At 38.5% G+C, this 12562-nt stretch overlaps 2 protein-coding genes across 3 annotated transcripts in view; both read left to right on the top strand.

Annotated features, from left to right (window-relative positions):
* SYTL2 (synaptotagmin like 2) overlaps positions 1-7341 on the top strand; it is a 52521-nt gene extending 45180 nt beyond the window's left edge. The window contains 8 exon segments of the mRNA XM_032678263.1: positions 579-698; positions 1669-1838; positions 2395-2497; positions 3112-3282; positions 3953-4031; positions 4941-5040; positions 5786-5991; positions 7013-7341. Of these exon segments, the coding sequence (XP_032534154.1) occupies positions 579-698; positions 1669-1838; positions 2395-2497; positions 3112-3282; positions 3953-4031; positions 4941-5040; positions 5786-5991; positions 7013-7158 (1095 nt within the window). The 3' untranslated portion in view covers positions 7159-7341.
* A 128-nt stretch (positions 7342-7469) lies between these two features.
* CCDC89 (coiled-coil domain containing 89) lies at positions 7470-11217 on the top strand. Of its 2 annotated transcripts, XM_032678276.1 has the most exons (3): positions 8729-8821; positions 8935-9042; positions 10048-11217. In XM_032678276.1, the coding sequence occupies exon 3, from the start codon at positions 10055-10057 to the stop codon at positions 11117-11119; it is 1065 nt and encodes a 354-aa protein (XP_032534167.1). In that variant the 5' UTR covers positions 8729-8821; positions 8935-9042; positions 10048-10054; the 3' UTR covers positions 11120-11217. The 2 variants fall into 2 exon arrangements, with proteins under 2 accessions (XP_032534166.1, XP_032534167.1); XM_032678275.1 differs by lacking the exon at positions 8935-9042 and having other exon boundaries at positions 7470-8821.
* Positions 11218-12562: the final 1345 nt, after the last annotated feature.

Here is a 12562-nt window from a genome sequence, read left to right as displayed (position 1 = left end):
ACTGCATTTCCCTGATGGAAAAGCAGGGTCCTGCTTGCCCTCTTATAAGAAAGACTTTGCAAAACTCATTTGCTGTACCCAGTGCTGTTCTGTGCATGTTACCTTCCAGCCAGCTGCCCTCCAGATACAGGCATTGAACTGATAGCATTTGCTATGTAGCAGAAAGGGACTGGTAAGAAACCTGAGCACTATCACTTCCCTAAGTTTATGCATAAGAAAGTGATGTAGAGAAGTTGAATATAATTGTCCCAATACACTTATCTTTGTACTTTTTCATTGCATTTTTCATTTCATTTTCTTTTGAGATTTAAAACAAAAAAACCCCTGAACCTAGTTGCATTGCTGCATAAAAAAGAATTATCAGTGTATGTTGTTCATCAGAAAAATCTGCTTTCAACTTTAAATGCATGACCTAATTCAAGAAAGATTATTCATGTCGCACTACAAGGGAATTTAAATTCAGGTTTCCACTGAGTCTCAATCTGCATTAAAATTCTGCTTGTTTGGTTTTGTTTTTTCAATGTTCTTTGTGATTATAAAGGAAGTACACAGACTTTCTTTCTGTGATGTTTTTGTAGAGTGATGACAGAGAGACAGATACAGCATCAGAAAGCAGTTATTCCTTTGGCAGAATCAAGAAGAGTCCCAGCTCTCTAACCAATCTTAGCGGCTCTTCTGGCATGGCCTCCTTATCCTCTGTATGTAAACCAAAGCCTTGTTTTAATGGCACTTTGCTTTTGCTAATCTCTTAAATATTATTTCATCGCTCTTCTCATTCCTCTTTCCTTTCTTCCCTTGGCATTTCTGTCTTTTTCTTTCTGTGTCTGTTATATGAACATAACGTAATTGCTTGCATGAAATTGCCTGAAGCAAATAAAATAAAATTAAATAGATTTAAATTTTTTTTTTCTAGTAACATATTGGAGCCTGTTCAGGACTCTGAACAGAGAGATGGATTTTATCCTAAGAGCTTACATTTGTAGCTGAAAATGAGGAACAATTTATGTAGAACAAACATTTAGGAAAGGAGAAAGGGGAGAGAAACAAGTGAAAGCAGAAGACATTATTGGAATGTTGGATATGTAATTGAGTCAGTGAATTAGCTAACCAAAAGTCATTTGTTTATGTGGACTTTCAGTAAGGAAGAGTAGAATTTTTGGGAATGATGTCGACATTAAAAAAAAAATTATACATCTTTCTCTTTCTCTACATGTAGTGTTTAATTTTCAGTGTTTTATTTAGCTACATATTTAGGTGCATAATTCAGCCATATAGACTTTGTCCACTAGTCTTTTTGTTGGTATTTTTGGAAGTCCTAAATTCTTAAGCTCTGCTTTCTGCAAGGAAGATCAGCTGAAGAGATTTCACAGATCTGATCTCTAGATATACAGCATCCTATAATTTCATTTCTTCTATCTCAATGCAATAAACACATTCAAATTTTTTGTAGAAAACTTGGTCTAACACCTTTGATTTCAAAATATCTCTCTTTTGTTAATCTTCTGGCTGAGGAGCTTGTAAAATGGTGTGCATTACATTTTGTTATTACATCCGAAGAGACAGTTGATTTCTTTACTGTCTGAATTCTGAGCATAACTTCTACGCTAATCTTGAAGTATCTGGTGAAATGCAATGCCTGGAAAACTTTTCTCCTCTTGTATGATGCAGGTGAGCGGAAGTCTAATGAGCATCTATAGTGCAGACTTTGGCAATGTTGATGTGAAGGGGAACATTCAGTTTGCTATTGATTATGTAGAACAGCTGAACGAGCTCCACATTTTTATTTGCCAGTGTAAAGACCTGGCAGTAGCAGATGTTAAGCGACAGCGCTCAGACCCGTAAGTACAAAGAATATATTTATTTTCTAATGGATTTTTTTCTTTTAATGTGAAAATGAAAACTGATGGGGTTATCCAATCTCTCTAACCTGTTAGAGTAAACAACCCAATAAATAGATGAAGAAGCTATACATGCTTTGTGGTTTTTTTTTTTTTTCACTCTGATTGAATATAGAATTACCACTATAAAATGGTATATATATTAATATGGGAAATTTAAAATTTTAAGAATATTAAATTCTCTTTAAAAATACTACTTTTCAGATGGTAGGATTAGAGCCTATAAATATATCTGGGCCTGCTATAGTTATATATTCTGTATTTTTGTGTTGAGGAGACATTTCAACAGATTTTCCCTTGGAGAAGGGCATTATAAGGAAGTGGTGATGTTATACATCACCACTGTTGTTCCATTTCTTAAATGTACAAGCTGAACAACATAATGGTTACCTAAGTGGATTTCTCTCACTTTATAAGCAAATACTTGTGTATTTTGGAAAAGGAAGTTGGAGAGGGTGAGTTTTTTTCTCTTCTAACAAACTTGTCTAAATTTTAGGTATGTAAAGACCTACCTGCTTCCAGAGAAATACAAGCTGGGCAAACGGAAGACTTCTGTCAAAAAGAAAACTTTTAATCCAGTCTATAATGAAATACTGCGGGTATTTATCAAACTACTACTAGAAATTAAATACTGCATGTGTGATGTATGAGGAACTTTAATTTCTAGGCACAGGTCTAGATGCACTCAAAAGAGATGTTAGCATAAAAGGGATTGCTCTGTAGAGATGACTGTGTCCTTCCATTGCCCTTCACTCTACAGTGGACTCTGGATACAGTATTGAGAACACTGACTGTTTTATACTTCTTGCAAACAAATACAAGCCAAGTATGGTCTTAAGATGCTTGAAATAAAAAGGAAAGAGTTGGGTTTTATTGTTTGCTGGCTGTTTGCTGGCTGTTTGCTGGCTGTTTGCTGGCTGTTTGCTGGCTGTTTGCTGGCTGTTTGCTGGCTGTTTGCTGGCTGTTTGCTGGCTGTTTGCTGGCTGTTTGCTGGCTGTTTGCTGGCTGTTTGCTGGCTGTTTGCTGGCTGTTTGCTGGCTGTTTGCTGGCTGTTTGCTGGCTGTTTGCTGGCTGTTTGCTGGAATGAAGAAATGATCAGTTATGGATTAATAAACCCGGACACATTTTTTCTAACCTTATCACTTTCAGACACAGCATTGATTAAAAATTCATCTTGTTTTAATTTTTTGTCCTTGTTTCTTCCTCCGGGCAGTATAAAATTGAGAAGGATCTCCTAAAGGACCAAAGCCTTAATATCTCTGTCTGGCACAATGATACCTTTGGGAGGAACAGCTTCCTTGGTGAAGTGGAGTTGGATTTAGGAACTTGGGACTGGAATGATCGATCCAACAAGCAGATCAACTGGTTTCCCCTCAAGCCAAGGGTAGGTTGGCTGTTTTGTATTTTCTGCTCAAGTTTTGTAATTTGCAGAACAAAACAAGTACAACATGGTAGTCTTTAGCACTAATTTAATTTCACTAATTTTTAAGCTGCGCTGGGTGGGCAAATGTAACCAAATGTTAACAGGTGCCACGTTCCATCTATAGATGGTCCATGACTGTCTATGAAGAAGTGATATATTCTTGTGCCTTTTTGCAAGATAACTCTTGTGGAGGCTGATTTTTAAATGGATTAAATGAGACAAACATTCCTAAAGAAATGAGTTTAGAGAAATGCACTTTCTGTTCACAAGGAGTAAGTTTCCTGACTGGAAGAATATATTTTCTAGTTTTTAATAAGCATACAACAGTGGAAAAATGTGCCCTCAAAGCCTGTTTGTCTCCTCTGGGTCTAGTTTTCTACTTTAGTAGAAGAGCTATGTATTTGAGTCACTGTCAAGTGATTAAAAGTGCCCTAAAATCTCTCACATCCTGTAAACTGAGGGAAGACTAACTGATAAGGAAACAAGAGAAAAAACTTGCCTCATGTAGAAGTCAAGCTGGTTCCAGCGGAATAATTTGCATGGTAAACTCTCTGTGCATGAACTGCAAAGTTTGAGATTTGTAGGTATACAGAGGTTTTTTTAATTTTTTTTTTTTAATTTTTTAATTCAGATTTCAACAATGGCTCTTAATCTAGAAAACAGAGGGGAGATGAAACTAGCACTCCAGTATGTCCCACACCCCATTGGAGGTAAGCATTGCTGCTTTGCTTGGGTTTGTCAGGCCTTTGGGGGTTTTGTTCTTTTTTTCTTTTTTTTTCTTTTTTTTTTTTTTAAAAAAAATCTGTTTAATGTTTTTCAATCACTTCAGACATCTTTTTTTTTAACATAAAAGAAGATTTTCTTTTTTATTCCTACAGGATTAAGTCACACTGGTTGTGAATTCAGTTAAGGATCCCAAAGATCACTTTGGGATCTTTTGCTGTTTTTAAGGTTACTATGGAAGAAATTAGCTCATTGTTAGAACCTAAGATTTGTAATGCAATGTATGTGTAATAAAATTTTGTTTTCTCAATAATTTTAGAGATTATAAATCATCAGGCAGGGCTGTGATGTGCTAAATAAACAATGACAACACACTGAATCGAAGCAATACTAGATGTAGGAAATAGAAGTAAGTATTCAGAATACAAAAATTTATAGCAGTATGATCTGTTTGGTTTAATCTTGTCTGACAACTGACAATGGACAGATCTGAGAGTGAAGCTAGGCCAGATCTTTAATCCAGACAGTCAGTCAGTCAATAAGAATCAAACATATTTAGAACACAAAGGAGCTTTTTTGAAAGCATGAGTGGCAATAAATGCTAACATCACATAGCATGAAGACAAGCTGATCTCTTTATCTAGGAGGCTTGGAAAGAGAAGACCAGTAGCTTGTTGTAATAAAAGAAAAGTTTTTGTAGGAATGCAGACATGATGTGATCTTGTAGTACTTTGATGGGATGAAGATTTCAGCTTCCAGAGTACAGAGAGCGATGTTGAATTAAGATGTGAGATAAGTCTAGGCTGAATATCACCTCTACAAATGGGCAGGAACTGCTGCATCATAGAAACTACCTTTAAAAGTGATCTGCTTAAGCAGATGTTTTATTTTTATAGGAAAGAAGACTCTATCTACTGGTGAGGTTCACATCTGGGTGAAGGAATGCCATAACCTTCCTCTTCTGAGAGGAAACAGGCTCAACTCTTTTATTAAGTGGTAAGAATTGTTGAAGGCATCAAACATGGTGGACTAATAATGCTACAGTTGCATTTTCTAATTGTATCTTCATTTTTCTACATTCATATTAAAAAATCCCCACTGAATTGTTTTCTCATTCTCCTTTACTGTCACGCAAATTCTCCTGCAGGGCTTGCAACTTCAAGATGGTAAGTATATACCACCAAGTAAAAGTTACTGGGAGAATGTCCTGTGTAATCACTGCACTTTAGTTTTGTCTCTGTTACTTGGTGGAAGGACAGGTCAAACTCTGCCTGCTTTTATTCGCATTTAAACAAAGTATGTTTGTGCAAGACTATGGTTTAGCTTAGCAAACCATGGGAGGAGACAGAAATGAAAAGCATAGCTGTATTTCTTCCCTCTTCCTTTTCATATACAGACTAAAAATGTTAAAAGACAAGAATAACAAGATGGTTGGGGAAATCTCTGGCAGCAACAAAAGGTTTTGGTGTCAGTATAATACAGCAAGTAAACTCACTTGTACCTCTTCCCCACTTGACTTGCCCTTCCATCCTCTGATGCACAAGGGTGGATACATGCTGCCAGTATTGCTTGTAAGGAACTGAGAATATGACCCTTGTCTTCATCTCCAAAAAGCATCTGATCTTCAGTCACGTTCTAACATGCCAACCACAACATTAATCAGTAGCTTTTGCCTTTTCAGTATGTTTAACGCAGGTTATGGTGTATAAGTGCAAACTGACAGTGTTTTTTCTTTCTGAAGTACCATTCTTCCAGACACTAGCAGAAAAAGTCGCCAGAAAACAAGGACAGTTGCAAAAACTACAAACCCAGTATTCAACCACACCATGGTGTATGATGGCTTTAGACCAGAAGATTTGAAAGAAGCCTGTGTAGAACTCACAGTCTGGGACCACAACAAACTAGCGAACCACTTTCTGGGAGGTCTCCGGATAGGCCTTGGAACAGGTACTGGACAATTACCACATTAATACTTAATTTATTAAATAGTCTTTCCTGGTTTTTTTTTTCCTTATTTCTTTTCCATGTCTTCTTGTTTTGAGAAGATCACTGAATAACCTTTCAGTTATCTATTTACTGAAGGGTTCCATTCAGAAGCTTACCTATTCTTCAGCGCAGATCCTGAAATGTAAATAATAGTAGTGTTAGCACGACTGACAACTAAGGCGAAATATTAGAAATAAACCTTTGTCTGGGCATACATTGTATCTGGTATTGTTTTGATTACAAGAATATGCTATTCCTGCACCCAAAATCGTGATAACATCTTACAAACTTATGCATGCAAAAACTAGGTGTGTGGTGTAAAGACAGCATGGGGTGGAAATAAAAGGATAGATGAGGAATGCATGATAAGATTTGAAGATCTTGAATAGGAAAAATTATAAATGCAAATAAGTTTTTAGCATAAGGGGAATATAAGACATGCAGATATAATAAGAGTAAAAACATACTGTTCTTCTACTTGTCCCTTTCATTCTGCTCTCTGGTCTGAAGGGAAGATAGTTTTGGAGTCTTCTCAAAAAATACAATGTAAAAATTACCTTTCATAAATTAACTTCTTGCATAGTTCACCAGAATAACCTAAATTACAAATTAGAATAGTAAATCTCAATTTGAATTTTAGAATACTCAAGGTTCCATTTCAGTACAAAAATCAGTATCTTGTTTTATTATTAAATCTTCTCAGATGTATGGGAAATTAACATCTTTCTCCTTGGGATTGTGACAAAAAATTAAGGATAACAAGGAAAAATTCTGGAGAAAGATGACAAAGTCTCTGTGTTAAACTGTCACTAATTGTATTTGATAGAAGTGTTCAAGAGCAAAAATGCAGAACTGGATTTCCAAAGCACTAGGTCAGCTACCACAGGAGGTGTAATCATTTTAGAGCAGGCAGATTTGATTGTCTTCTCTCAACTCTGCAGCATATTAAGTAACATTTCTCTTAAAAATGACATTTTTCTAGGCAAAAGCTATGGAACTAGAGTAGACTGGATGGATTCCACTTCAGATGAAACTGCCCTTTGGGAGAAGATGATGAACTGTCCAAACACCTGGATAGAAGATACACTACCTCTCAGGATGCTTATGGTTGCAAAATTGACAAAATAAGGTGGCTTTTTAATTGCTAGTGTCAAAAGGAAACTTTGGGAATGAAATTGAAGGTGTGGGGGATAAAACTCGGAAGAGGAACACAGTAGAAGTTTTGACAGTTTTTGCTCTGTTGCCTTTCTGGTTTTGTGCTGTCATATGTCACTTCATATTTCAAATTAAACATTTGTCCACAGAACATTATGTAAATTTGTAGTTGTACATTTCTAGGATATGTAAGTTGCTTCTCCAGTGAAAGAAGCATGACATGAAGTGGTACTGTTGATGTCCTCCTATTCTACAACACGCAGAGGACTAAGTTCCAGTGTACTGTAAAAAATCAGGGTTATAAAAAGTTTGCTATATATATATGTGTTAATCATCTTGCTAGTCTGCAATACTTACTCTTAAATACTGAAGACATAAAGATGATTTTTTTTTTTCTAGTGCTACTCGCAAAGATCTAACTGTGCCAATTTTAGTGATGACAAGTATGTTGGGTATTTATTCTTTAAAGTGTGCTTGTTTGTACCTGTATCTATTAGCTTGGTTTTTCGCAAGAAGTAACTTACCTGTGCTTCAGTGCCACCATTAGGGGACTGGTGGGACTATGGTTGTCTTGGCTTGAATAGTTTTGCAGCATAAGAAATAAGACTGGAATTTGTAACTTGTAGAAATGCATGCTACTAATAAATAAATGCATGAAGTACTAGATGTATTACTTTTTAAAATAAAAAGCAGCCTATTAAGACTAAATAGGAATTCAATGTTTATTAAACCCCAGTGGTTTATGTTAACCATTCAGCATGCAATATAACAAAATGCAGAGAGAAAACAGTTTTGACAATAAATGCACATTTATTTGTTCCAACTGTGCATGTCTAAAAGCCAGTGAAATCTTGCAACTTCAGTTAGACGGGAGAAGGGAGCTCTTCACAGTTCCAACTCAATTGCTTGATTTAACTTCAGAAATTTAAATGCTACTTGGAATTTATTATACACTATGAATGGGAAAAAGGGAAGGTGCTATTCAACCTGCTGGGGAACTCACTTTCACTCTCATGAACCAGGCAACCTGTGGAGTTCACAAATGCCAAAAGTAGTTGCAAGTCTTTGATATCTTACTGCTTCAGGTGTTTTGTATGATTGGTAGCGGCCACAGCTTCCACTTTGCCAGACAAATACACTTCTTATATGTCTAGGGAACATGTGCATATGACACTTCAGAACAATGTATTGTTTCTGTACTGAAATGGTAACAGCAGTTGGTTTGATTCTATATCCTTAAAGAGACACTCCTGAAAGGGTGGTGATTCTAGAAAAGAGGCACCTAAGTTATTTGTATTCACTGCCTGTACAAATTAATTTTTCACCTGAAAACATATGTTGCTTTGAACATGACCTACAGTTTCACAGGATTAAAAGCCGAGATTGAGGACTTCTCCAAGCTTGTGGAAGTTCTCTTTCCTTTTCCAAATTTGTGTGGTTTTGAGAGTATCAGCAATGTTTGTTTGCTAAGAAACACTGCCAGTTCTTTCAGCCACCCTGGTGAGGCTGGCCCAGCTCCAACCAGCCCATATGAGGTCATGAGCTCTGGGGTGACTGAATTCAGCGTCTCACCTCCATGGAGACAGAACCTCACAGCAGGAGTGATAACAAACAGACAGGGGAAAGAAAATACCTGGTAAGAAAATAGTTTTCTTTTCTTAAACTCTGCTCTTCATTGTATTTCCACTGGATGGCCTAAACCTCTCAGTCCTTCTCCCCCTTCTCCATTATTCTGAAATGTTTTGGCAGGATCCAAGGTAGCAACAGTGGTGGGAGAGTACAGGATGGAGGAGACAGAGCTGGTGTCTGTACTGATGGTCACTACTACACAGCTCTGAAACTCTAACTGCTTCACAGGTGTTAATCCATTTTTGCTGTACATTATTTTTCATCCTTGCTTTAAACTGGTGCCTTCTCACGTCCTATCTTTATCTCCAGTCAAAGCCCAGGAATTCACAAAACCTGATTATCAGCACGCTGTTTCATGTGCTGTGGAGTTTCCACATGAAAAACTTGTAGATGAGTTTTAGGCTAATTTTTCAAACGTCTGGGTAGCATACTGTGTGATTTGGCACCAATAATCATTTGGGTGCCTATGCAATACAAATATTTCCCTTATTTAGAAGAAACAGCCTTTTAAAATTACATGCCCTAAATAATTCAGCAAATCAGTGTCAAAACTCAAATGAGGAACTACTTCTCCAGTCACAAAGTCTTTGTATCACAGGGCATTCAGTAATCATTAGCATTGTATAGATCTCTTATTTTATTCATAAATCTTTAAGCATAGGATAAGACTACTCAGTTATTTTTAAGGAGTAATATACTATTAAAATCTTATAAATTAATTAGAAGTCTGATGTAATCCTCCCTTTATTTGCAGTTATAATACAGAGTCTGCAGGAGAAAATAAAGGCAAAGGAGAAGGATTGCTTAAGGAATTATTTACAGATTTATCACTTACAAGCTTTTTACCTAAATATGATAGTAGTTCTTGTGGCTATAACAGCAGGACTTTGAGAAGGAATAATTAGCAAAGCTAAATCAGCAAATGAATAGGCTTGCATAAATACTAAGCCTATATTCTTGCTTTTGCTCATGAAGTCTGTAAACCTTCTTCTCAGTGTGCCTGACTCTGAACCAAAGGATGTGGGGAGGGCTATAGGGCTGTATGGTTTCAGACTGACATTGGTTTTGGGAGGTCTTGTCCCCCCATATCAGTTTCTCTGGACTTCCAGAGAAACTCCACCAGCTTATAGCACTGGTGTTGGCCACACAACCACTGGGTAATGTTTAATCATGCTGAGTGTCACTAAGAGAAGCAGCCACTATAACATTTTTTCTTGTCTTTGTGTGAGACAGGGGCTTCATGGCTCAGGATGAGAGAGGAGCAGGGATGGCCAACTCTACAGGTGATCTAGAGACAAGCAAAGACATGGATGATCTGACAAAAGGCCTGGAAGAACTCTGTGATATCTCTAAGGAGAGGAGGGAGAAAGCACTGCTGCTTTTACACCTAGAAGAGCAGCATCATCTTATGTCTATGCTGACAAAGAAAGCAGATGACACACAAAAACGCTGCAGGGCCCTGGAGCAGCTCAACATGGAGCTGGAGAAACTAAGGACAGAGGATGCTCTGAAAATTAAAACTCAGACCCTGCAGATTCAGCATTTGGAGGGGCGCTTCATGGATCTGGCCAACAACCATGAAAAGATGATCCAGTTCAAGAACGAACACAGGAAACGGCACATGCAGCTGTGGGAGGAGAACAAGCGCCTGCGGCAGGAGAAGGAAGCGCTCTTCAGCCAGGCTGTGAGGGAGAAGGAAGCTGAAGTGCTCCGGCTGGCTGCCCAGGCCAGGAAGCTTTCACAGCGGTTATACTCCCTGCAGGAGAAACATGCTTATGAGAGTTGCAGAGCCCAGGAGAGAGAAAAGGAGCTGCTAGAAGCTCAGAGCCACCAAGCAGGTGCCTACACCCGGGAAGTGGATTCACTGAAGAAGCAGCTGCAACTCCTACAGGAGAGGCACCAACAAGCTGTTGCAAGGGCAGAGCAGGCAGAAAGTCAGCAGAGGGCTCAGAGCACCGAACTGTGGGCTGAGCTGGAGAGGGCACACAAGGAGAAAGAGCAGCTATTGAACCTGGCCATGGAGAGGGGCAAAGCTCTGCAAGATAAGGAACGGGAGATTCAGCAGCTGGGGGAGAAGCTGGAGGTTGCGGAAGAAGCTGTGCTGAGAGCAGGAAGGTGCTATGAGAAAGAGGCAGCAGCAGTGGACAAAGATCTGAAGGTCCAACAGCTCCAAGGACAGCTGGAAAGCAGCAAGCAGGCATACAACGAGCTCTCTCTGCGGTTCGATGCTTACAGAAAGCACAGTATGGACTTGCTGACTAAAGAAAGAACACTGAATGTCAAACTCCGTCACTTTGTTGCATAACTGCATCGTTTTCCACTGTTCTCTCCTTGGCAGGTGCCTCTGTGGCAACACATCACTGCATTTTGTTTCTTTCCGTGGGGCCATCTTCTGGATTCTTTGTAATAACAGGTATTCATTAGTGTGGAAAACGTAAAATAGGAATTTTATCAGTTTTCTCCTAACCTCTGCTGAAACATAGGTTTTCTTTTTTTTTTTTTTTTTTTACAGTTAAAAGCACTTTATTTTTTGAGATGGCCAAAAGCTCAAACCCTTAGCCTTTTGTCCTTGATTCTTCCTTGAAGTTCAACAGAGGCTGGGCATGTAAGAGGCAACACTGAAGCTCCAAGAAAGAAATCCCACCTTGCAATGTCTCCATCATAAACAGCCATAATTCAGGAACTTAACAGGTTAAATACAAGAACAGGTAATACACAACAACTGATGGCCAAGCAAATTACCGTGTATAGTTTTCTAGTAGTTCTACTGCAGTTTTCTAGTAGCTTTCTGCAGTTGTTTTAATCTTGTTTAATGCAATAGCATTATTTATATGCCCATTCAGCCCAAAATAAATTGTCAAGTCTTTTGGGGGATTTCAATAATCTTTGAAACAGATTGAGGTTCTGGATGTTCTGCCAAGATTTTTTTTGTGGTTTTAGGTGCTTTCTGTAGAAAAAGAGTGATACACCCTTTCATTTTGTGTATGTCTGGCAGTTTTTGCCAAAAAAAAAAAAAATCTTTCCTGTCAGCATTCTGGGATACAGATACCTCCCACTCTCTATTGCTTGTCTCCTAGGCAAGGAGGTAGTTTTTAGCTGCTGAGGTTCATCTGCTGCTCTTTCAGCCTCCAACAAAAAAACCACAACAAAACCAAACAAAACCCGACAAAACATAATGGGCCAATCCCCCACCAGGGCTGTAGGCAGCTGCCTCTGGAGTTCCCCAGGTTCTTTGCCACATGCATATACCTTGAGATAACTCAAGGTTTTAGATAATGGTTTGAGTATCTCTTGGTCCTGAACATCTACAAAGCCACAGCATCACATCAAACTTGGTGTATCTATTGATCTTGTGTACAGAAGTGATCAGAAACAGCAGGTCTGGAGATCTTCCAGCCTGTGACCTGTTCATCTCAAGGCCTTACTGAACCAGATGTATTCTCTAGCTCTGGCACAGGTTTCCCAAAGAAGCTGTGGATGCCCCATCCCTGGAAGTGTTCAAGGACAGGTTGCATGGGGCTTTAAACAACTTGATCTAGTGGAAGGTGTCCTGGCCTAGGGCAGGGGGTGTGGAACTAGATGGTCCCTTCCACTCCAAAATGTTCTGTGATTCTGACTCTACATAAGTAGTAGCTTCCAGCAGACTTGTCTTCTGAACTTCTCTGCATTCTCCTTGAATATTTCTCACTGCCTGCTGCATGACAAACCACAGCATTTCTTTTGATCCTGGCTCCTACAACTGTCATTC

The sequence above is a fragment of the Chiroxiphia lanceolata genome, chromosome 2 (genome assembly GCF_009829145.1).
Source record: "Chiroxiphia lanceolata isolate bChiLan1 chromosome 2, bChiLan1.pri, whole genome shotgun sequence".
In the NCBI taxonomy this organism is placed as follows: Eukaryota; Metazoa; Chordata; class Aves; order Passeriformes; family Pipridae; genus Chiroxiphia; species Chiroxiphia lanceolata.
The sequence above is the reverse complement of the archived record's forward strand: the minus strand, read 5'-3'. Positions and strand labels throughout refer to the sequence as shown.

What these genes read in the sequence shown, in the direction of transcription:
- CCDC89 (XM_032678275.1), top strand. Translation starts at nt 8,535, where the DNA reads ATGACCTACAGTTTCACAGGATTAAAAGCCGAGATTGAGGACTTCTCC. An exon ending in CAGGGGAAAGAAAATACCTG is followed by an intron (nt 8,822 to 10,047) that starts GTAAGAAAATAG and finishes TGTGTGAGACAG; the next exon opens with GGGCTTCATGGCTCAGGATG.